Here is a 20,150-nt window from a genome sequence, read left to right as displayed (position 1 = left end):
GGGAAGGAGAATGTGTGCAGAACCGTGTGGAGCCACAAACAGGTCTCGAACGCACTGGCTAATGCTCTAAACATTCATATGCTGTTGATATGCATGTGTTCCTACTTAGCCGTTCCACGCAATTGGGGCAGACGACCTCAATCCCGCTACCTCTAAGGTCCCTGAGACAAAGTTGCGCACCAAACACCTGTCCATTGTCTGATATACAATACGAAAACGGACATTTATACTTGTATCAGCCCAATCCAAGCACGCGCGCTGAGCTTTGCCTTAGTTAGCAACCTGTAAAGTTAAGCAACAAGTCAAAATGGTTTGGCAGCCTACTTCAGGTCAAAGTGCTATTGACCAAGATATTAGGGTAGGGACACAACGGGGTTCCATGAACCAGAACCCGCTCTTGGCGCACGCGCCGCTCGGCACTGTAAAGCCCGTCCTGTTCAACAATCCTCCACCTGAGAAAGTCTTCGGTTACACGCCGGCTAAGGACCCGGAGGGCGCGCGCGAAGGTGCGCGGTGCAGAAGCGCATGGAATGGCATGGAGCGTGAAGCGGAAGTGAACCCACTGTGTATTTGTGTGCTGCAGTGATGATGGTGTGGAAGGGGCACAATGCCAGTCCTGGCAAAGACGAGGTGAAGCCGTCCCCGGACTTTAAAACGCTCAACAAGATGGCGGTGGCAAGGTGTGAACGGGATTCGCGGGGGTGGGGGGGTGGCTTCGGAATCGCTTAGGGAGCGGCTTCCACCTGAATATTCACAATGCAATTGGAATCCAGCAAGGGCCATGCACGCAGCCTGGGGGACTCATATTGGGGTATGGGGTAACGCACGGTATGTGACAGCTCACCCCTAAAGGCACGCCCTGAAGGCCTGAACCCAGCACCTGCATTACACCCTTGCCTCCGCACACCGCTTCCACGCCCAGCCACTCTCGCCGCTTCTCAACCCCCCCTTAACGCACCGTTCCTCCTCCCGCCCCTCCTTTCCCAACCCCGCAGCGGCCTCTCCACGGCAAAGGACCTCCCGGCGTTCCGGAAGGAGCACGCGGACGTGAAGCTCAAAACCGCGCACGAGGTGAACGCCGCCAGCCCCACGCGCCGCTCCAACCTGCCCACCATCCCGCCCAGCAAGCAGGGCAACATGTTTGGCATGCCCAGCGGCTACCGCACGGCGGAGGTGGTGCGCTCGTTCGGGCCGGAGGAGCCGCCGGTCAAGTACCTGGTGCAGGGGGCTTACCAGGTGCGGCGCTGGCAACGGGGTGGGGGCAGTATTGCGGTTGTTAGGAGGTGGAGTGGGGGGTGGAGATGGGGGTTACGAGAACCAGACTCGAAGAGCGCTGTGCTGCGCTACTGAGCGAGGGGGTGGGAGCGGAGGGCGGGCGCATGGGCGGGGTGGCGGTGCAAGGCTTAGCAGGGAATCGGAAGAATGGGAGCAGCGGTGCCGCAAGGTACCGTATGCTGTATCAGATGACAAGCCGCCCGGGCGGTGCTGGGGATGGGGGTGGAGGTAACATGTGTGCAGGCTGAGGGCGGGTGACTTGGCAGGTCCTGATAGTCAAGCCAAAGATTGTTGAAGCTGAGAGGAGTTGTTTCACCTTTCCCCGTACGAAATAACACGATATGACACTGCCCATGAGAAGCCGAATAGCTGTTGTGTTCAGTGCTGGTGTGATGTCGAAGGTTGAGGCGTCGGCTGATCTGCGTATGCAGCAGAGTAAATGCGCCGGGGAGGAAAGGGTTGTCCTGACCAGGACCCAAGAAGGGCATGGGGGCAGAAAGGCTGCTGCTAGGTGTTGCGGCTGGTGCAGGGCCTGGTGGTAGGGGTGCTGGGGCGCGGGTCCTGGGAAGGGGCGCGGCGTGGAGGCTGCACATTGGCACGTGTGTGGACATCACGTGGATGGGGAAGGCACGTGGATGGGGAAACTGTGGGCCCCTCGTATGCATATGGTACCGCAGTCCGCCGCCGCGGCTGCTCCCGCACAGCCAGACCCCTCACATCTCCCCGCCATCACTATTACCACCACCACCGCCACGGTGACCTCTCCTCACCGCTGCCACCACCTTTCCACTCACAGGACGAGTGGGTGCGCAAGAACCTGGAGGCGGAGGCGGCGGGCAGCGGGCGGGGGCGGCCCTACATCCCGCCCGCCCCCACCAAGGCAGTGCTGGGGCACTCGTACGGCGCATCGCGCTACCTGCAGCCGCCCAACAACGAGGAGCCCTGGAAGATGAGCAAATTCAAGACGGTGGGGCCCAAGGTCACGCAGTACAGCGGCGGCAGCGTGCGCGCGTCAAGGACGGCCCCGGCGGACGGGGATGAGTACGCGGCGGCCGAGGCACCCGCGGAGTAGAGGCGAGGTGGGAGGGACTCTGCGAGGGGCGGGCTACTACGTGTGGCCGCAGCAGGACTGTAGTGTTTACGTCGACTGCATGTATGTGTTACGAATGTTAAACGTGTGTGTGTGTGTGGGGGGGGGGTCCTACTGAGAGGCCGCGTCAAGTGCCACTGTGCCAGCTAAGGGTTGTGGACCACGACGCTTACAGCAACAGCAGCGTGCAGGTGGAGCTTGATGGCTGGGGTTAGGGGTTAGGCAGGCTGAAGCTCTAGCTGGATGTAGTTTGTGGCGACGCTAACTATGCAAGATGAATGTGCGACCCATGCGCTCAAGGGCTGCTGCCTGAAGCGCTTCAGAGATAGGCTGTGATATACCGCAATGTATACTGGTAAGTGTGTGGGTGCCAGCACGACGAAAGGGGAGGCCCGGCTGGCGGCTGGAGGTGCGTGTCAAGGTGGCCCACAGAGTTTCGACCGAGGACATAAGTATCCGTATGATGGTCATGTCGAATCCATGAACGCTTTGAAATTTTCTGCTTCGGAGGACGTGGCGTGGCGGCACAGCCCACTTTTCCCTTGCAAGGGAGAGCCACCTTTTCTTGTCTGCTTCGGCGATAGCAACGCGTAATCGGGACCTGCAGTAACGCAGTACGCTTTGTCCCATCTGCCCGGCTGCCCCTAACTGCTGTCGACTGCCGAATCCCCAAGCAAGGGGTCATGCCTGGCCATACATCAGCGACAGCAAGGTCATACTTTACCAACCCACACGAGCACTACAGCACAGCCCTGATGCCACGCGCGCTCCCGCCGTGCCTTCAGATGTAATTCGTCCGGAGGCTGGGCCAAGTTGCATTGGCCGGGCCCCACCTGCTCTGTCTCTCTCTCGCTCTGTGGCTTTTAACGGGCCCGCGCCCCGCGGTGTTGGGGCGGGTGTCACATTGTCACATAATGAATCATGTAGGTCACCGCGCACTACACGCACAGCGCAGTGCCCTCACCCCAGTTACCCAGCCCGGACCCCTCAGCACGCCTTCAGGGAGCCCATTCCGCTGCAAGAACTTACCAGTGAAGAATCGCGCTGCACAGGAAGTTGCCCAGCCAATGGACGGCAAATGCGTAGTGGCGCGTGCATGCCACGGCATGCCGCATGGCCCACCCGAGCGTGGCTAGTAGTGGCAGACCCTTGCGCAAAAAGTTTACCCATGTTGGCTTCGCATTCCCCCAGTCTCCCCGGTGTTGACTGCGGGTGTGCTGCCAATGCAACGGCGTGCTACTTATTGTGCAGACTGAGTGCTGATGATGGCACAGGGCAGAGGCGGGGAGGGTCTCACTACCGACCATGAGCAGCAGCGGCGTTGTGCCCTGCACGAGACCTGTATGGTGCCATCCAGGCCTCCCAGTTGACTCCTAGTTCACCGTGCAGCTTGTCCCCTCGCACGTCGCGCGGCAGGACTTCTGACTGACGCGTTCCGGCTGGCACCCAGCAAGTCAGGGCACCGCATGCCCTCTCACTCCGTGCCCTCTAGCGCTCCATGCCTCCGCACAAGAACATGAAGCTCCATGCCAGGTGGGAGATAGTTCCAGATTTTGCACCTGGAGCTGGCACTAGCAGCGCGGAGAGCACGCATGTTCCCTGTCGTCACAGCGACTGCTAGGCAGTAGCTCACGCCCTCCTGCACCTCAAACTAATGCGCTGCAACAGAAACAGAACCTAACGGGCAAGTATGCAGCCCATGCTTGACAAATCGAGCCTGCAGCACGCGCCAGCTCGCGCAAACGGCGTAGGTGCTATTCAGAAGACCTGTCTATGGGTTAATATGCATCAGGGACCTCACCAGAATTAATTTTGGGGCCCAGGAAAAATTTGCGCCGGCGCCGTACCACAGTCTCATTGCGCTCCCGCCGGGCTCTTCGCGCGCGGCCGCGCCTGTCTCTGTCTCTTTCGGTCCTGTTTGTGGGCGTAGCCCGTGTGCACCTCACAGCCAGCAAAAATGGCGCTCTCGCAGGTGCGTGTAGAGCGGCGCCGGCTGCGCGCAGCATTTGCAGGCGCGTCGGCTGTGTCGCCGGCTGCGCTCACGCGCTGCTGGAGGAGTATGGAGGCTAACTTGGGATCCTGGGGTTGCTTGGTGCCCGCAGAAGGAGCAGGATATCCAGATGATGCTGGCGGCCCAGTGCCACCTGGGCACCAAGAACTGCCACTACCAGATGGAGCGGTACATGTACCGTCGTCGCCAGGATGGTATCTACATCATCAACCTGGAGAAGACCTACGAGAAGCTCCAGATGGCCGCTCGTATCATCGTGGCCATTGAGAACCCCCAGGACATCTGCGTGCTGTCGGCTCGCCCCTACGGCCAGCGCGCTGTGTTCAAGTTCGCTCAGTACCTGGGCTGCAAGTCCATGGCTGGCCGCCACACCCCCGGTACCTTCACTAACCAGATTCAGAAGGCGTTCGAGGAGCCGCGCCTGCTGATCCTGACCGACCCCCGCACGGACCACCAGCCCGTGAAGGAGTCATCCTACATGAACATCCCCACCATCGCGTTCTGCGACACCGACAGCCCGCTCACCCACGTGGACGTGGCTATCCCCGCCAACAACAAGGGCAAGCACTCCATTGGTGTGCTGTACTTCCTGCTGGCGCGCATGGTGCTGGAGATGCGTGACCAGATCAACGTGACCAACCCCTGGTCCGTCCCCGTGGACCTGTTCTTCTACAGGTGCGCTCGCAAAAGCTGCCTAGCTAATGACTGTTTGTGTACATGTTTTGTACTGTGCCGGGAAGAGGGGAAAGGATACACGGGAGTAGGCCACACCAGAATGGCGATGTTGCGTGGCGAGCGGCTTCCGCGCGGCGAAAGCTCGGCAACGGCGGTACGGGCGCGAGCAGCAGCGACAGCAGCAGTTGCACAGGCAGCTGCGGTGCGGCAGGCGTGCGCAGACTATGAATTCCGATGGCATGGAGGTTGCGGCGAGGGGGCGCGCATGCTGCTTCGGCAGCTGCGGCGGTTGGGCCAGCAGCGGGCCACCACCGCCGCGCTGTGCCCGGCACTCATGAACAGGAGGGGCTCTGGCGGGTAGCAATTCCAGTGCGGCAGCATGCAGTGGGAGCAGGGTGGCGTGAGCACCCCGGCAGCAGGCGCGGGCTGGCGCAGCAGCGGCTCGGGCGTGTGGCTTTCTGGCGAACATCAGCGGTCACCTGCAGGTCATCGGCGTGTTCCTTAATTGAGGAGCCGCAGCTCCAGCGGCGCGCTTGGGCAGCAGCAACGCGGAGCGGTTGTTGGACGTGTCTAGGAGCTGCGGGCGTGATCAGCAGCGGGGACTGGATTGGGGCTGCAGCCACTCGCGCGTACTGCGGCAGTCCAGCTCTGTGTTCCGCGGATGTGTGGCGCTGCGGATGCGGCCGGCGGCAGCCTCTAGCCGACCATGCCGGCCGCACGGCAGCTCGGAGCGCGCACGCAGCAATCTAGCCGTGATCTGGTGGGGGGGGCGGAACAATGGAAGCTTGCGGCAGCGCATACTGCTGGAGCCGGCGGCCGCTCCAGTCTTGGCGCCAGCTAGCGGCAGGCTTGGGCGCTGCATTTCTTGCGAATCTGCCGTGGCACGCTTGCCACGGCATGTCAAGTAGCTGCACCCCAGCTCACCAGGCCGGGCGGATGCTGTTGCCGGCAGTGCGCCGTGCTGCCGCCTGCTAGCGCTCGCCCGGAGTTTTGCAACTGGCACGCGGCGCAGCGGGGTCAGTTGTGCCACACTCGCGCCACGCAGCCGCAGCACAGCAAAGATACCAGCCCGCAAGCTGCAGTCCAGTCCCTCCAGCCTTTGGGCAGCGACAGGAGACATTTGCTCAGCCGTCGCGCCAGCGTTTCCCGTGTGTGTCGCTGCGCAGCGTGCAACTTTCATTATTGTGGCGTGACGCTGCTGTTTACGCTTACTCACCACTTTTCCTGCCCTGTCCGCTGCCTTTCCTTCACTTTTCTGCGGTTCTTAGGGAGCCCGAGGAGGCCAAGGAGGCCGGCGAGGAGGAGACCTTCGAGGCGGAGGGCTACGCCCTGCCCGCCCCCGTGGGTGCCGCTGAGAACTGGGGTGAGGCCGCCGCGCCCGCCCCCGAGGCCGCTGGCTACGACGGCGCCGCCGCCGCCGGTGGCTTCGAGGCCGCTGGTGAGTGAAGTTGCCGGGCGGGGGGCGATACGTAGGGTGGCGGGGCCGGGTGACGAGGGGTACAGGGCAGGGGCCGGCAAGCAGGGCCTGTGTGTGCAGCGTTGATGTATGCGACATGCGGAATGGGGCTTCTTGGCACGTGGGGAAAAGCTCCGGTGTGTCAAAACCTGGGAGGGGGCTGAAGGGTTGGGCAAAGGTGCACGCTAGAACATGGGACGGCTCTGTCGGGGCAGTTACGGCCGGTCTACTTTGGACTGAACGGAGATGCATGGCCAGACTGCGGGAAGTCAGATGTGGCGAGACCAGGGACCCTTCTTGCATGCCGGCGCTCTTCATCTGCCCTTGAGCTGACCACTCCTGTCTTCATGCATGTGCCTCTCCTCGCAGCCGGCTTCGAGGCCGCCGCCCCCCCGGTGGCTGGCTACGTCGCCCCCGAGGCCTTCGGCGGCGCTTTCTAAGCGCATGCCACGGCCTGGGCCCTCGCGGCCCTGGAGGAGGCGGTCCCCGTCCTCGAGCTCGCCGCCCTGTGGGGCTGCAGCGGCGCTGGAGCAGCAGCAGCGCGCGGTGCTCTGTGCTGCAGCGGCCTGAGGCCAAGGGCGTAGGAGGCGGGCCGCGGCGCGCCTGGAGCCACGTCTGGTGGAGAACGGGAGGTGCCTGGTGGAGTCCGGGAGAGAGAGCTGTAAAGTGAAAAGCCAATGCGACACGCGAGCGCCCTGTGTCTGTGTCCGTGGTTTGTTTCTGGGCGACAATGTGCGGATGCAGCAGCGGCACTCGGGGAGACTGCGGAGGGCTCCGCAGCGCGCCAACAGGGGCCAGCACGGGCGGCAGCGCCGGGAGAATGCCAGCAGTATCCAGCTTGATTTTGCATAGTGAAACGGGTGGTGCGTAGGGGTATGCATTATTTACGCGCGCACTAACACGCATCGATGCGAGCCAAGGGCAAACGTGAAGCATCAATTCCCCGAACTGCTCATCAGCACCACTGCTTCGTAAGTCGCCCGACTGTTATAGGATGAATGATGAAGCTGCGCACAGGGCTGGGAGCTGGTGCGTACTTCCATACTGCATTACATAAGGATGAGTGCAGCGTGTGGGTGAAAGCGCAGCGGCTCAGACACCATCCAGGCCATCCGGCCCTGTCCAGCAATGCACGGGCACGCCTCCATCAGCTTCGTCAATTTGGCCGCAACATACACGTGCGCACCCGCTGCAGTGCTGCACACCTTGCTCAACCATTGTGCACACGTCCACACGAAGCCTCAATCACAAATGCAGGAACCAAGGAACGCATTACCAGCAGCCAACCCTGCAGTCTCTTGAGGGGTATCCTCCACCACAACAATCCAGCGAAGCACCAATACACACAGCACGTCACCAAACCTGCACCAATTCCATTAATAGCTACCAACAAGGAGTTTGCTCGGTCCCGCTACCCCGCGAATTTGGACTGCCAGTCCGTGACCCGGTTGTTGGCTTGCTGCGCCTGCTGAGCCAGCGCTATCGCCGCCCGCCGCCGCCGCAAGTCTTCTTCCGATATGAGCGACTTGATCTTCTGCCCCGGCTGCTTGAGCGACATGCTAGCTGGCCCCGACATGCCCACCGGAGGCAGCCCGCCTGGCAACGACATACCGCCACCGTAGCCGTCGCCCGCCTCCCAGCCGCCTCCTGCCGCACCCTGCTCCGGATACCCGTCCGCCGGCTGCCCTGACGGTCCACCGGCACCGCCACCGCCGTCGCCGGGTGGGACATGGTATTGCTGCTGTTGCTGTTGCTGCTGGTAATGGTATTGGTGCTGCTGGTATTGCTGCTGCTGTTGTGCGTGGTACTGCTGCTGCATCGAGCCCATCGAGCTGTTCGCCTCAAGCGCGCCGCTGCTCTCCTCCGCAATCGGGTAGATGCCCTGCGCCACCGCGTGCGGCTCCATCGCCGGCGAGCTGTGGGAGCCGCCCATACCCCCCAGCGGCCCAGAGCCGCCGCCGCCAGCCGCGCCGCCGCCGCCCGGGCCGCCGGCGTACGGCGGTTTGGATACGGGATGCTCGCCGTGCGTGTAGGCGCCGCCATGCAACGTGGTCCAGGTCGTCCGGTAGTTCTTGTTGAGCCGATTCCAGTCCCAGTCACCCGGCCGCCGCTCCTGCTGCCGCCGCACTGCGCGCGACACCTGAGACGGCGGCGCCGGCGGTGCCCCAAGGTACTGCTCTGCGGCCGTGGGCCGACCGCTGGGTGAGGTGTCCCGACTGCCGCCACCGCCGCCGCCAACACTGCCGCTGACACTGTGGTTCCGCGCCAGCGCCGAAGGCTGCTCCGCGCGCGGTGCGGCGGTCGCTGCGGCGTCAACCTCGCCAGCGGGCGCCGAGCCCCCAGCCGCCATGGCCCCTGCCCCTGCCCCTGCTGTGGGGGCGGGCGTCACGATCACGGGCACGTGCCAGTCGATGCCGTGTTGGATGCTGCGGCTGATGGACAACGACTTGGCGTGCTGGGAGCGGCCCTCGCGGTCCGCAGTACCCACCTGAAGTCACCGGCAAAAGGCAAGCGCAGTCAGACACAGCGCTCTCGGCCCACAACCCAAGGCCTCAAGAAAGGAACAGGCGAAGCACGCTGGAGGTCCAAGGAAGGGCCGCAGCCCAGGCCCGACCCGCCCATCGCTAACCCACATCTCAGGCCTCTGCCCAGCCGGCCCCAGCATACGCACATCAACCCGCGCAGCACCATCCCACGCCCCACGCCCCTTGCCCCACCCACCCATCCGCCGCACCCAACCAGCCCAACCACACAGCAGCCCCCGGCACTCACCCGCACCGCCGGCGCGCTGCGCATGACGCGGTCCTTGTTCAGCAGGCCGTCGTACTCGCCCGGGCCCAGCCCGCTGTCGCCCTGCGACCTGATGAGCGCAGCGATCTCCTTGACACGTGTGCTGGTGCCGTCAGCCACGTGCTCCAGGAACAGGGGCCCGTCAAGCGTGGGGTCGTGCTGCCGCCGGAAGCGCCGCCGCTGGGTGGTCGTGTGCGACTGCGGTGAGGGTGAAGCAGGGGGGGCTGCATTAACAACCTTGTCCGGCTCCTTCCCACTCCCACGCATCCTTCCATGCGGCGCAGCGTCCGACCCGCCGCTCCCCACCTCCCCGCCTCTCATCACCCCGGGCACCCCGCCAGTTTCCAACGCCCCTCTCCGCCACCTCCAGCCCTTCCCCCACCCCCGCGTCTCCCGTTCTTGCCCTCCCTTACTTCCCCTCCATTTCCTTCTCTCGCTCTCTTCCTTCTGGGACCTGTTCCTTTGGGCTCGGGCAAATAACCCTCCCTCCCTCCCTCCCCTCCCTCCCTCCTCACCTCGTACGCGCCCGGCCCCGGCTCCGTGTGCAGCTTGCGGCGCTGCAGCCCCAGCAGCTCCTGCAGCCGCACCTCGTTGGGCACGGGCGGGGCCAGCGGCGCCAGGCCCGAGGCGTGCCGCGGCGGCGCGGTGGGCGGCACCAGGCTGGAGGTGCCGTACACGGAGGGCGCCGTGCCGCGCCGCGGCTTCACGTAGTCATCCATACCCACCCAACCCTGTTGAGGAGGGTTTGTGTGGACAGCGTGTGAACAAGGAGGAAGGATGGGCAGCGTAAGCTTTGTAAAGTGCAAGGTGTGCCATGTTTGCGGCGCGTCGCGGGCCGGTTGATGGATGCTTGGATGGGCCCGGTTGGACGCGGGGGCTGTGCTGACCGCGTGACGGCGCAGCCCCGCCGATCCTTGAAGCTGCTTCACCTGCGCCGCTATCAACCCGCCATGACCTCCCCCAGCCCTGCTCCCCGGCTTGCTCCCCGCTTGCTCCCCCGCTTGCTCCCCGCTTGCTTGCCTTTGCTGTCCAGCGCGGCGGCTGCACCACATCACGGTACGCTGCATGGTATTCCGGACTGCCGCCGTGACCCTGTGGGGAGCGGGTGCGGTGCAGGACAAAGATGTGGGGATGGAAACGAGCGGTAGTGGCCAGAACGTTTTACGCACACCACAAAGCCCCACACCCCTGCGGCGTTGACGACAGTCCTGGCCATTCCTGCAATACCGTACTCGCTGTTTAAGCAGCCACAAGCCTCGCTCCCTTGCACGCACCTCGCGATTAAAGCGGTCTGCAGAGACCCCGAACGGAGGGGGCTGCGCAACCCAGGTGCGGGGCGGAGAGTGGCCCCTGCAGTGGAAGACACAGCCACAAGAGAGTTCCCGTGAGTTCATCTCCTGGTGTTACGGCATCGTTGGTAGCTATACATCTGCGGTGTGTGCTTGTAGCCGCAAAATATGGGGGCTGCAGTCAGGGAATCGGTCCTTACCGGCCCCCCTCCTCTGCCTGCCCATTGCGAGTTGAAGCAGGTACAAAAGCGCCTGTGAATAGTGTGCAGCATAACCACAGCAGCTCAAACGCTGCCTTCCGCTCTCCGAACAAACATCGTGCGCGCGGGCTGCCGCGTGAGCACTCACCCGACTGCATCATCCTATAAATATATGCAATATCAACGTTTTGCGGATACTAATGGAACAATGAAGGGTGCATGTTTCCTTTCCAGCAATTTGCAGTAGCTCTCCTAGGCTGTCTCTGGTAAAGTTAAGCTTGGTGTGTGATTGGCGATGATGCTCTGATATGTACCAAAACAACGCAGTAAAACTAGTGAGTGGGACGGGGATGTTGACACAGCGGTCCATCCGGCACGGGCACGACTCAGCCCGACCGCCCCCCTGCCGCTGCCTCACATACTCGGCTCGAAATCTCGCACTCCTTAGCTTACACAAAAGTGGTGGCTGCGTTACGCAAGACTGCATCTGTGTCGGTACCAGGTACCTCCATGCCGCTGAGCTGGACTTTGAGGGAAGGCTAGCGGTCTGGGCGTCTGTCTGGGTCCCGTCACTGCTGGCCAAGTCCAAACTCCATAGGTCCTGCCCCAGTTGCTGCGGCGGCCCACACAGCATCCTCCCCAATGGCCCAATCTCCAGCCATTTGGTGAGCAGCCTGTCGATGTTGCCGGCAACTTGGCAACAACGATGCTGGAAGAAGAACATTAAAGCACCTCCTTCCGATGTCCTAACCTAAACACCTCGCCACCAAACCCTCACCGGCGCTTCACGGCGGCTCGCCCGACCCGTGTCACCGCTGGCACCGCTACTGCCGCTGCCGCGCCGTCCCCGGCCGCCCCCGAACCCTCCACAGGCGCCGCCTCTTGCTGCCGCCCATCACCCGCCGCAACCGACACCGGACTTCCGCCGCCACCGGACGCCGCGGCGGACGCGCCGCTTGTTGACGGCCCCGCTGCCGCCAAGCCCGCGCCAGAAGCCGCAGACGCGGGCCCTGCGACTCCTGCCTGCTGCTGTGCCTGTAGCTGCTCCGGCACCTGCGCCGCCGCAGCCGCCCGCCGCGCGGACGGCGCCGTCGCCGCGGCGGCCGGCCTGGGCATGCCTGCCAGTCGTGCCATGAGGTCCGGCGGCAGCGGCCGGAACGCGGGCGGAGCCAGTGGCGGCGGCGGCGGGATGGCGCCCGGCGGCAACCGCCGCGGCGCCAGCGCCAGCGGCCCGGAGGCGCCGCTGGGGCCAGCGGCTGCGGCGGCGCCACCGGAGGCGGAGGGGCCGGCAGCGCCCGCAGCGGCGGAGGTGGGAGCAGCGGGCAGGGCGGGATGCGGTCCCCCGCTCGGGCTGGGGCCCGGGCCCAGTAGCCCCTGCTGCTGCTGCAGCAGCTGGTGGTGGTGCTGCTGCGCCTGAGCCATCATGGCGGCGCGGACCTGCGGTGGGGAGGCGGCCGAGTCAAGAGTCACGGCCAAGACGGGCCGGTGCGGTGGCACAGAGGAGTAGGGGGACGTGGGAATGCTCAGAGCTGCATGTAGCCAAGTACGGTAGTTAGGCAAGTGCCTGCAAGTGCACCATCGCTCACGTGCGCAATGCTAAAGCTCTAACCTGCGCACCGCACGTGCCATCGTACCGCCCCGCCCTTCCCCCCGGCCGCCCGCTCTCGGCCATCCCCACCTGCTGCCGCACTAGCAGATCCATCTTTTCCAACTTGCCCAGCGGCCGCTGAGCCGCCGCGCGCCGGCCGCCCGCACCCTCACCAGCGGCACCGGCGCCGGCAGCGCCCGGCTTGGCCGGCCCGCCGGCGCCTGCGGCGCCGCCTGGGTGCATCATCTGGTGCGCGGTGCGGTAGCTGCGCGGCCGCGAGTGGTGCTGCTGCGCCGCGCGGCGGGCGGCGTTGGTGCGCTTCGGCCGCGGCAGCGAGGAGCGCAGCATGGTGGGGAGCATGCTCTGCGTGAGCGGGGGGGGGTTGGAAGCCGGGATGGGTGGTGGGTGAGGGGTTAGGAACTAGGAAGGCTGCTAGGGTGGGTGAGGAGTCACGCCGGGAGGCGCTATGGGCTGGTGCTGCCTCTGTGTCAAAGCCGCCAGAGCTGGCCATGGCTTTGGTGAGCGTCACGGATTGCAATACAACAGGTGTAAATCCCTGGCAGACGGTGCACTTCCGCCGGTTCTGCCGCCGCGGCCGCCGCGGCCGCCGCACAATCACAGCAACCGCATACACCCCGCCCCAAACTGCCACACGCACGCACCGCGCTCTGCATCTGCGACAGCAGCTCTTCCGCCCGCTCGTCCAGCTCCTCCTCCTCGTCCTCCTCGTCCTCCTCCTCGCCATCTGCACCTTCCTCGCCGCGCCGCCGCGCCAGCTGTTTGCTGCCTGCCGCCGCCTTGGCGTCCGGCTTGCGCAGCAGGCGACGCGACAGGAAGGTCCACACGCGGTGGACAATAACGGCGGTGAGGATCATGTGGGCAAACGGGATGCGACCCGGAAGCGACTCAGGGCCGCGCCGCCGCGCGGCGGCGGCAGCGGCCGCGGCCTTTGCGAACTTGGCAGCGCCTGCGCCGCGCCGGCCGGGGTTGAACTTATGGAAGCGTGGTGCCGAGACGTCGGCATCCGGCTTGCGGCCGCTGTTTGTAGGGAGGGACACGGGAGGAGCGAAACAGCGTGGGAGGAAGGGGGCGTGAGAGCTAGGGAGGAGCGCAGTGGTATGTGTGGCTGCAGATCGCATGAATGCGTTGTGCCGCCAGCAGGGGGGCGTTGAGTGACCTACAGGACGAGCGTCTTGCCATCGGGGCTGGCGATGAGCGTGTCCGGGCGCACCACCTCGCTGCGAAAAGCTTTGGCATGCCCCGCCGCCGCGCGCAGGGAGTGCTTTGTGGCGTTGTCGCCCATCGTTGTTTAGCACCGGCCCCGTCGAGGTCCGCCGCGAGCGTCGCAACGACCGACACGCCGCCGAGGCACGCAAGCAGCAAGAGGCGCTTGTGACAAGTTTACTATTGTTATTTATATTTCATGTATGAGATAGAAAGGGCTGCTGAAACCGTAATGTCAGCTATTCAAGCGCTCGCAAACAGAATGCAAATTGCAAGAGACTGCTGTGGGCCAGCACGCGGTTGCTCCCCTAAGTAGTATTTCAGTGTCTTGCGCATAATTAGGTTTCTGTAAATCGTTCGAGCACCGTTGAGCGGGCGGGCGGTCTTCCATGCAATGTGCCCATGCAAGGATGAAGGGCTTTCCTCTTCCTTCACAGCCTACAACGCATAGTCAATATAACCGTTATTTTACGCACCCAACTTGCACATTTTGGCCTCCGGGAAGGCCGTATGCAGGGGTCGGCCTACTTCCCGCCTCCTGGCGGGGCCCCAGCGTTCCCGGTCCCGCGATTTCCGCCAGGCCCGCCATCGCGCCCGCTGACGCTGCCCCTCTTCGGGAGAGCGCGCGGGAGAGGCCGAGACATATGGCCGCCGCAAGATTTTGTCAAGGGGCGCAAGCGGCCGCGGCGCCGGCGCAAGCTGCCACCCCGCTCCGAGACGACGCTGGTGTGTCTCGTAAAGAGCCTGATAGAACGGCGCGTGGTTGTGGAGCTGCGGAATGACACGCTGGTGAAAGGCCAGCTGGATGACGTTGACGACTTTCTCAAGTGAGTGGGAGGGCGTGGAGGAGGCAGCAGCGGAGGCAGGGGCGGGGGCCAACAGGCAATGAGGGCTGGGGCCCGGGTACAGGCGTGGGCACGTGAGATGGCAAAGGAGGCAGACTGGCTGTCCGGCTGCTGTGAGGATTTGGTGAGGTTGCGGTCTGCATAGAAAGGGCGACCCGGCACTGCCGCGACGTGCAGCCGCAGCGCAGTGGCGGTCGTAGCCACACAGAGGAGTCCGATGCCGGCAAGATGGGCATGGACACGGCTGCGGTGGGCAGTTGGGGTGACGACAGGACATCGCGGCACGGGGTCGGCAACGCCCCAAAACTTAATCTCGCAAACGCTCTTTTCGCTCTCCTGGGCGCAGTATGACGCTGTCTGATGTGACCTTCCAAACCCTGGAGGTGAGCGGCGGCAGCGGCTGGGGCGGCGGCAGCGGGCCTGTTGCCGTGGCGGTGGTTGTACGTCGCACATAGGGCCGGGATGCATATATGAACCTCATACAAATTCATGGAGCCGCCGCTGAGCACGCTGCTGGACCAGAGTAGGTGCTGTGGCAGATTAGGGGCGCCGCCGCTCGCGCGCTGTCCTGTTAGTGGCGGCTGCTGTGAGTTGCTGCCCTGGGGGGTTGCAACCGTGGGCGGTTGAGGTCATGGTGGCACAACACGGCAGCACGCGCCGTCTGGCATGGCAGTGCGACAGTGCCCCTGGGCTACTTGGGAGCTGCGCACGCGTGTGGTGCTAGACGTACGGTAGTCAGGCGTGTGCACGACGCCCGCTGAGTTTGTATGTTCTGCTATGTTATGAATTTGACTGCACATGTACCGTACATGCATGCACACTCACACAGGGAGTCAAGTCGGAGTATGCGCACATGTACCTCAAGGTGTGTGTGTGTATGTGTATGTGTGTGTAGGTAATAATGAATAGGCGGGGGGGAAGAGGGCAGGGGCGTGGGAGCGCAGCTCACGGGGGGGAGGGTTGCAGTTGACACTCAGCAGGCACAGACACAGACACAGGCCCTGACATGGCACGACGATGTGCGGCTGGCGATGCGCACGATGCGACACAGCACGTCACGACGAGATACGACACCGCATAATGACACCGCGACTACTCATCCGGTCTGCTGCTTTGCTCCGCGGCCTCACTCCCGCTGCAGGGCCGCAACATTCGCTTCGTGCACCTGCCCAAGTCGCTGGACCCAGCACGGGCCATTGAGATGTATGTGAGTGTGACGGCAGTTGCCCTTTGCCGTTGCTGTCGCCTGTTGCAGACCGGCCCTCGGGACTCACATGCTGCTGCTGCTCTCGCTGCCCCACGCCCCTTTTTCCTAACGTCACGGTGTGTCGTGCTCCTGCCGTGTCATCTGGGCTAGCTCCTGTGCGCGCTGGCCACTCCACCTCACCCCGTCCCTCACCAACCACAACCCCGCACGCCTGCATCCCCGCAACCCGCGCACTCCGGCAACCTCGCCACCCCGCCGCTCCTACACACGCCCACACCCCCGAAGACCCGAACCCTCACCCCGTGTTCCCACACTGCTGCCCACCGCAGCGCCAACGCGTCATGCGCACCAAGCTGGAGGCCCTGCAGGAGCGGGCGCGCGCGCTGGGCTCGGGGCAGCGCGGTGCCAAGGGGATGGATGCAATGGACGCCGCCGGTGCAGGCGCGGCACGGTCCGGGGGCGGCGGCGACGACGGTGAGGAGGACGAGGAGGAGGACGAGGAGGAGGAGGATTATGACATGGAGGAGGGGGAGGAGTACGAGGAAGGGGAGGAGTACGACGAAGGGGAGGAGGCGGGCGGGAGCGAGGAGGGGGGGGCGCCGTGGGGCGGCGCTGCCGGCGGGGCGGGTGGTGTAGGTGGGCCTGAGGCGGGCGGGAGCGCTGAGCCGGGTGGTGCTAGTGGCGCTGGTAGCGCTGGTGGTGGAGGAGGAGGAGGCGGGGGGCGGGAGGCTGCTCCACTACCCGGCCTAGCGTTCCTGGACCCGCGCGCGGCCGCGGCGGCAGCGGCGGCGGCGGGGCGGGGCGGGGACGAGGAGGATGAGCTGGGGCTGTGGGGTTAGTGGCACACGGTGATACGGGGGGAGGTGCTGTGCAGGCTGCTTGGATGTGTAGGCGGACTGAGCGAATGAGGACAATGACAAACGTTTACGAGTTCAACCGATGCGTGGGTGCGGATGACCGAAGCTGCAATGGTGTTGACTTGAAGGCACATGCTTGCATGGCCGAGTGTGCATTCAGTGCCGGTTTGGCTGAATGAACAGATGAGCTCTTGCTGGATGGGTGTATTGCACTTTGGCAAGGCGACTATGGGCGCTGCACATTGCAGCAGTTGGGCTAGACGCTTGCGTGACGTCAACATTCGGTATGCGGTTAACGAAGACGAGCTGCGCTCACAATTGCATTGCTTGATGATTGGGTTAGATACACTGGCAGGCGGGCAGGCGGGCATCTCCACCAGTCCGCCCTCTTGGCCGTATGCAGAGTGCTGTCGAAACGCGAATGCAATCCAATGCTGGCTTGGACAGAATGACAGATTCTAATAGGCAGGCGTACGAGGAGAATAGGCAGGCGTACGTTACAGCAAAAGAGCGGTAACAGCAGCTGACAGCGGTAACGTCTCTCCACGCCGTCGCGTCGAACACAGTCCTGCCTATGCAGCTATCCCGTCTGCTTTCCATGGGTCGCGGGCTGAGACAACTTCCCCGGAGTGCAAGCTAACGATCCCGGCGTACGTCGGAAGGACGTCATGTAGCATTGTGGGGCCCAGAGTTTTAGACGCGTGGCGAAGACGCGCCGTGTTTGTGTAAGCCGGTCCCCTCCCCAATTCCTCACCATCACACGACACTTCAAAACACCTGCACGCCCACTTCAAGCACCGCACCCTCCCTCACTGCATCCGCTCCTGCTCTTGCTACTCCTGCTCCTGCTACTGCCACTGCTGCTGCTGCTGCTGCTACTGCTCCGCCTGCTGCTGCTCCTGCTGCGCCCCGCCGCCCAGCAGCCGCCACAGCTCGTCCGCCTCACCCAGCTGGTAGGTCAGTGTGCGGCGCCGCCACACATCACTGCCGCATGTCTTGATGCAGTCTGCAGCGTGCAGGTGTCAGGCGCGTATCACCGCACACGGATTAAACACAGTTCCCATGGCCAAGTAGGCAATGCGCGGCACCGATGTGCGCCCCATAACCCTGCCTGTCACACGCACAAGGATACGCATTCCCTCCACCACCTTCTGGACTCCGCGACAGCCCCAACCCACCCCCACGCCACCCACCAATGACGTCGTCTAGCAAGACCGCCTTGCCCGCCGCCGCGCCCGGGCTGGCCAGCGCCACGTGTACAAAGTGCACGTGCAGGTGGTAGTAGGAGGGCTGGTAGTGCAGGAACACGCGCAGGCAGCTGGGCGCCACGCCGTAGCGCCGCTGGATGGCCTGGTCGATTGGTGCGAGTGCGAGCGCGAGCGCGAGTGCGCGAGGGGATAAGGTTTACGTGAGAAGAGTTGAGGACTGGGAGGGCAGTATGGTGCAGTTACTCTGAGCTTCAAGGTCCCCAAGACTGAGCGCGCTGGCGGCGTTGGCAGGTCTGCGAGGTCGCCCACCGCCCACCGCCCACCGCCCACCGCCCACCGCCCACAGCCCGCCCCTCACATCCCCCACACCCGACAGCCCCCACACACCCACCTGGCACCCCTTGTCCCTCAGGTTCTCCAGCAGCGGCAGGTGCTCCTGCGTGAGGTCCCGCAGGCAGGCCAGGTCGCGCCGCGCCACCAGAGCCAGACAGTACAGCTGGTCCGAGCTGGTCTGGTCCTGGGCGTGGGTGGTGGCGGAGGGCAGGGTCCGTCGGGGCTGGTAGTTGGAATGGTTGGGGTGGTTAGGGTGGTTCGGGTAGATGAGGTGGTGGTTGCATAGCGTTGGGTGGTTGGTGTCTGCCTGTGGCAAATGGCAAGGCGGTTGGCTGGACACGCGCGGTTCGGATCGGTGGGCATTACGGTAGTCAAGTGTGGGGCTGGCGCCGGCCGCCACATGCTCGCCCCCTCAGCACTCACCCATTTGAGGTCGGGATGCAGCATGAAGCCATTCACCGGGTCCGGGTCCTCAAAGATCAGTCGCTCCACCTCTTTCTGTGTAAGATAGCACAACAAAAGCAAGATGCGATCCGTTTTTGTGTCTGTGGGTGTGCGGCTGTGTGGGGTATGCACTTTACTGCATCCACCACCAGACATCGCATACGCTGCCTTGCATCCTCCGTGGCCTTGTGTGCGGCACGACCTCCACACCCCATACAAACACACGTCTTACACATACACACACCCTACCTTCTTCTCCAGAATGTTGTAGACCCACTGCAGGCGGGCGGGGGGGATGGCGCGGATGTACGGCAGCACAACTTGCTCGTACAGCTCCGGCGTCTCGGTCACCTGCGTTTCACGCGTTGGCGCAACAGCGGCAATTGTGCACGAATCGAGCATCCAATCCACTTGGGCTGATGCTTACCCTTGGCCAGTCAATGTTGAGCCTGAGCCATTTGATTCAAAGTTCCTGCGTATGCGTTCCCTGCGTATGCGTTTGCTTGCGGCGCATGTGCATCCCCACCATGATCCGCTTCTGCTCCCGGTGCTTCTGCACGTGCTTGGCAGTGGCGGGATAGATGAGGTCCACTGTGATGCGGCTGTGATGCGGAAGAGGCTGGCCCACATACTGCGCAGGTGCGAGAGGAGAGCGGGAGAGTAGGGCAGAGGCGGAGGCGGGGGTAGAAGGGGAGTTCAGGAGGAGAGGAGAAACGGGGCCTGAGACCACGGTGACCGTTTTGTGGTTGTCGACTAGTCGCCCACTCACTCACAACCCAAAATCACCTTGCTGTAGATGTCATTCACAAAGTCCAGCTGCAGCTCCAGACCCGGCCCTGCTAGACCCGGCAGGTCGCCGGCGTCAAAGGGCTTTCGTGCCAGCAGCAGCACGGCGTCATCTGGGCGGCCTGCAAACCTGACGGGGAGACGGCGGCGGCAGGCGGGCAAGAGAGAGGGAGCGCGTGATGTGGTTCGTGGAAGGGGCACGGCAAAAAGGTGCAGTTTTGGGTGCGCCGAGTAGGTGCCCGTCAGGGGTGCCTCTGGTGCTTCTTGTAGTATGTGGTGCGGTAGGTGGCGGGGGCCTTCGTCGTGACCCGTGACAGCCCGTGACCGCTCATTCCACATTGAGTACCCGACCTTCCCCCCTTCCCACCTGCCCAGCAGCGCTATGGATTTGTTGAGCGGGTCTTGACTCAGCACCTCCACCACCTGGTGGACGCCACCCGGCAGGGACGGGCCACAACACCCGCGAGCTGTTCAAGGCAAGCGGCCAGCAAGACGGCAGACTTTTCCTCTGCGCCCGCTTTCCCGCTCATGCCCCTCCACACGATTTGCCGCACCACGAAGTCTTTCAGGCTGGTGAGCTGGCCGTGTGCAACCAAGACCGACACGTCGGAGCATGGCGAGGGAACAGACCCCGCGTCTGCAGCTGAGACATCCATTTGCTGTTAACCGTTTCGCCTTAGGTAGCTCTTGTCAGAGAGGCCGGTGGCATAGCCGTAAACGGCAAAGGCTGGGTCGCTGAACCGAGACAAAACCGACTTCGCAGTGTTTAAAGGCCGATCGTCCTTGAAGTCTGATTTTGTTATAAGGCATGTGTTTAGTTGTTGTAATTGTTTTACTGAACGGGGAAAGAGGCCCTTGTCTGCCCGTCCGCG

At 63.7% G+C, this 20,150-nt stretch overlaps 6 protein-coding genes across 6 annotated transcripts; 3 read left to right on the top strand and 3 right to left on the bottom strand.

Annotated features, from left to right (window-relative positions):
- The first annotated feature begins 206 nt into the window (after positions 1–206).
- Positions 207–2,988, top strand: CHLRE_10g432850v5 (uncharacterized protein). The gene is made up of 4 exons (XM_001702432.2): positions 207–506; positions 584–680; positions 996–1,236; positions 2,072–2,988. The coding sequence occupies exons 1-4, from the start codon at positions 380–382 to the stop codon at positions 2,345–2,347; spliced, it is 741 nt and encodes a 246-aa protein (XP_001702484.2). The 5' UTR covers positions 207–379; the 3' UTR covers positions 2,348–2,988.
- Positions 2,989–4,016: 1,028 nt separating this feature from the next.
- CHLRE_10g432800v5 (ribosomal protein Sa) lies at positions 4,017–7,542 on the top strand. Its single transcript, XM_001702433.2, has 4 exons — positions 4,017–4,337; positions 4,468–5,051; positions 6,320–6,489; positions 6,877–7,542. Exons 1-4 carry the CDS (start codon positions 4,323–4,325, stop codon positions 6,945–6,947), a joined length of 840 nt encoding a protein of 279 aa, XP_001702485.1. The 5' UTR covers positions 4,017–4,322; the 3' UTR covers positions 6,948–7,542.
- A 2-nt stretch (positions 7,543–7,544) lies between these two features.
- Positions 7,545–11,086, bottom strand: CHLRE_10g432770v5 (uncharacterized protein). Its single transcript, XM_043066672.1, has 7 exons — positions 10,935–11,086; positions 10,787–10,838; positions 10,572–10,647; positions 10,318–10,389; positions 9,813–10,028; positions 9,280–9,495; positions 7,545–8,995 (listed from the first exon to the last, which is right to left on the bottom strand). The coding sequence occupies exons 1-7, from the start codon at positions 10,945–10,947 to the stop codon at positions 7,919–7,921; spliced, it is 1,722 nt and encodes a 573-aa protein (XP_042920069.1). The 5' UTR covers positions 10,948–11,086; the 3' UTR covers positions 7,545–7,918.
- A 137-nt stretch (positions 11,087–11,223) lies between these two features.
- On the bottom strand, positions 11,224–13,906 carry CHLRE_10g432750v5 (uncharacterized protein). Its single transcript, XM_043066671.1, has 4 exons — positions 13,556–13,906; positions 13,037–13,412; positions 12,465–12,737; positions 11,224–12,223 (listed from the first exon to the last, which is right to left on the bottom strand). The coding sequence occupies exons 1-4, from the start codon at positions 13,675–13,677 to the stop codon at positions 11,561–11,563; spliced, it is 1,434 nt and encodes a 477-aa protein (XP_042920068.1). The 5' UTR covers positions 13,678–13,906; the 3' UTR covers positions 11,224–11,560.
- Positions 13,907–14,066: 160 nt separating this feature from the next.
- On the top strand, positions 14,067–16,972 carry CHLRE_10g432700v5 (uncharacterized protein). The gene is made up of 5 exons (XM_043066670.1): positions 14,067–14,425; positions 14,790–14,826; positions 15,273–15,308; positions 15,585–15,650; positions 15,980–16,972. Exons 1-5 carry the CDS (start codon positions 14,109–14,111, stop codon positions 16,487–16,489), a joined length of 966 nt encoding a protein of 321 aa, XP_042920067.1. The 5' UTR covers positions 14,067–14,108; the 3' UTR covers positions 16,490–16,972.
- A 20-nt stretch (positions 16,973–16,992) lies between these two features.
- Positions 16,993–20,076, bottom strand: CHLRE_10g432650v5 (uncharacterized protein). The gene is made up of 9 exons (XM_043066669.1): positions 19,833–20,076; positions 19,646–19,701; positions 19,279–19,408; positions 19,019–19,123; positions 18,742–18,843; positions 18,472–18,546; positions 18,107–18,232; positions 17,701–17,857; positions 16,993–17,513 (listed from the first exon to the last, which is right to left on the bottom strand). The coding sequence occupies exons 1-9, from the start codon at positions 19,932–19,934 to the stop codon at positions 17,383–17,385; spliced, it is 984 nt and encodes a 327-aa protein (XP_042920066.1). The 5' UTR covers positions 19,935–20,076; the 3' UTR covers positions 16,993–17,382.
- Between the last annotated feature and the right edge of the window lie 74 nt (positions 20,077–20,150).

This window comes from Chlamydomonas reinhardtii, chromosome 10, assembly GCF_000002595.2.
Source record: "Chlamydomonas reinhardtii strain CC-503 cw92 mt+ chromosome 10, whole genome shotgun sequence".
Lineage (NCBI taxonomy): Eukaryota > Viridiplantae > Chlorophyta > Chlorophyceae > Chlamydomonadales > Chlamydomonadaceae > Chlamydomonas > Chlamydomonas reinhardtii.
This window is presented reverse-complemented; position numbering and strand designations above follow the sequence as displayed.

Bases quoted from the DNA above. Each gene is read 5' to 3' on its own strand.
- CHLRE_10g432750v5 (XM_043066671.1), bottom strand. From the start codon at position 13,677: ATGGGCGACAACGCCACAAAGCACTCCCTGCGCGCGGCGGCGGGGCAT. The intron at 12,738-13,036 runs GTGCGTGCGTGT...CCGCTCACGCAG, and splicing joins TGTCGCAGATGCAGAGCGCG to AGCATGCTCCCCACCATGCT. The intron at 12,224-12,464 runs GTGGGGATGGCC...TCCCCACCGCAG, and splicing joins ATCTGCTAGTGCGGCAGCAG to GTCCGCGCCGCCATGATGGC.
- CHLRE_10g432700v5 (XM_043066670.1), top strand. From the start codon at position 14,109: ATGCAGGGGTCGGCCTACTTCCCGCCTCCTGGCGGGGCCCCAGCGTTC. The intron at 14,426-14,789 runs GTGAGTGGGAGG...TCCTGGGCGCAG, and splicing joins GACGTTGACGACTTTCTCAA to TATGACGCTGTCTGATGTGA. The intron at 14,827-15,272 runs GTGAGCGGCGGC...ACACTCACACAG, and splicing joins TGACCTTCCAAACCCTGGAG to GGAGTCAAGTCGGAGTATGC.
- CHLRE_10g432800v5 (XM_001702433.2), top strand. The intron at 5,052-6,319 runs GTGCGCTCGCAA...TGCGGTTCTTAG, and splicing joins GTGGACCTGTTCTTCTACAG to GGAGCCCGAGGAGGCCAAGG. The intron at 6,490-6,876 runs GTGAGTGAAGTT...CTCTCCTCGCAG, and splicing joins CGGTGGCTTCGAGGCCGCTG to CCGGCTTCGAGGCCGCCGCC.
- CHLRE_10g432650v5 (XM_043066669.1), bottom strand. From the start codon at position 19,934: ATGGATGTCTCAGCTGCAGACGCGGGGTCTGTTCCCTCGCCATGCTCC. The intron at 19,409-19,645 runs GTGGGAAGGGGG...TCTCCCCGTCAG, and splicing joins TCCATAGCGCTGCTGGGCAG to GTTTGCAGGCCGCCCAGATG. The intron at 19,124-19,278 runs GTGATTTTGGGT...GCACCTGCGCAG, and splicing joins TGAATGACATCTACAGCAAG to TATGTGGGCCAGCCTCTTCC.
- CHLRE_10g432770v5 (XM_043066672.1), bottom strand. The intron at 10,648-10,786 runs GTAAGGACCGAT...CTTCCACTGCAG, and splicing joins CAGGCAGAGGAGGGGGGCCG to GGGCCACTCTCCGCCCCGCA. The intron at 10,390-10,571 runs GTGCGTGCAAGG...CGCTCCCCACAG, and splicing joins CAGACCGCTTTAATCGCGAG to GGTCACGGCGGCAGTCCGGA.
- CHLRE_10g432850v5 (XM_001702432.2), top strand. From the start codon at position 380: ATGAACCAGAACCCGCTCTTGGCGCACGCGCCGCTCGGCACTGTAAAG. The intron at 507-583 runs GTGCGCGGTGCA...TGTGTGCTGCAG, and splicing joins CCCGGAGGGCGCGCGCGAAG to TGATGATGGTGTGGAAGGGG. The intron at 1,237-2,071 runs GTGCGGCGCTGG...TTCCACTCACAG, and splicing joins TGGTGCAGGGGGCTTACCAG to GACGAGTGGGTGCGCAAGAA.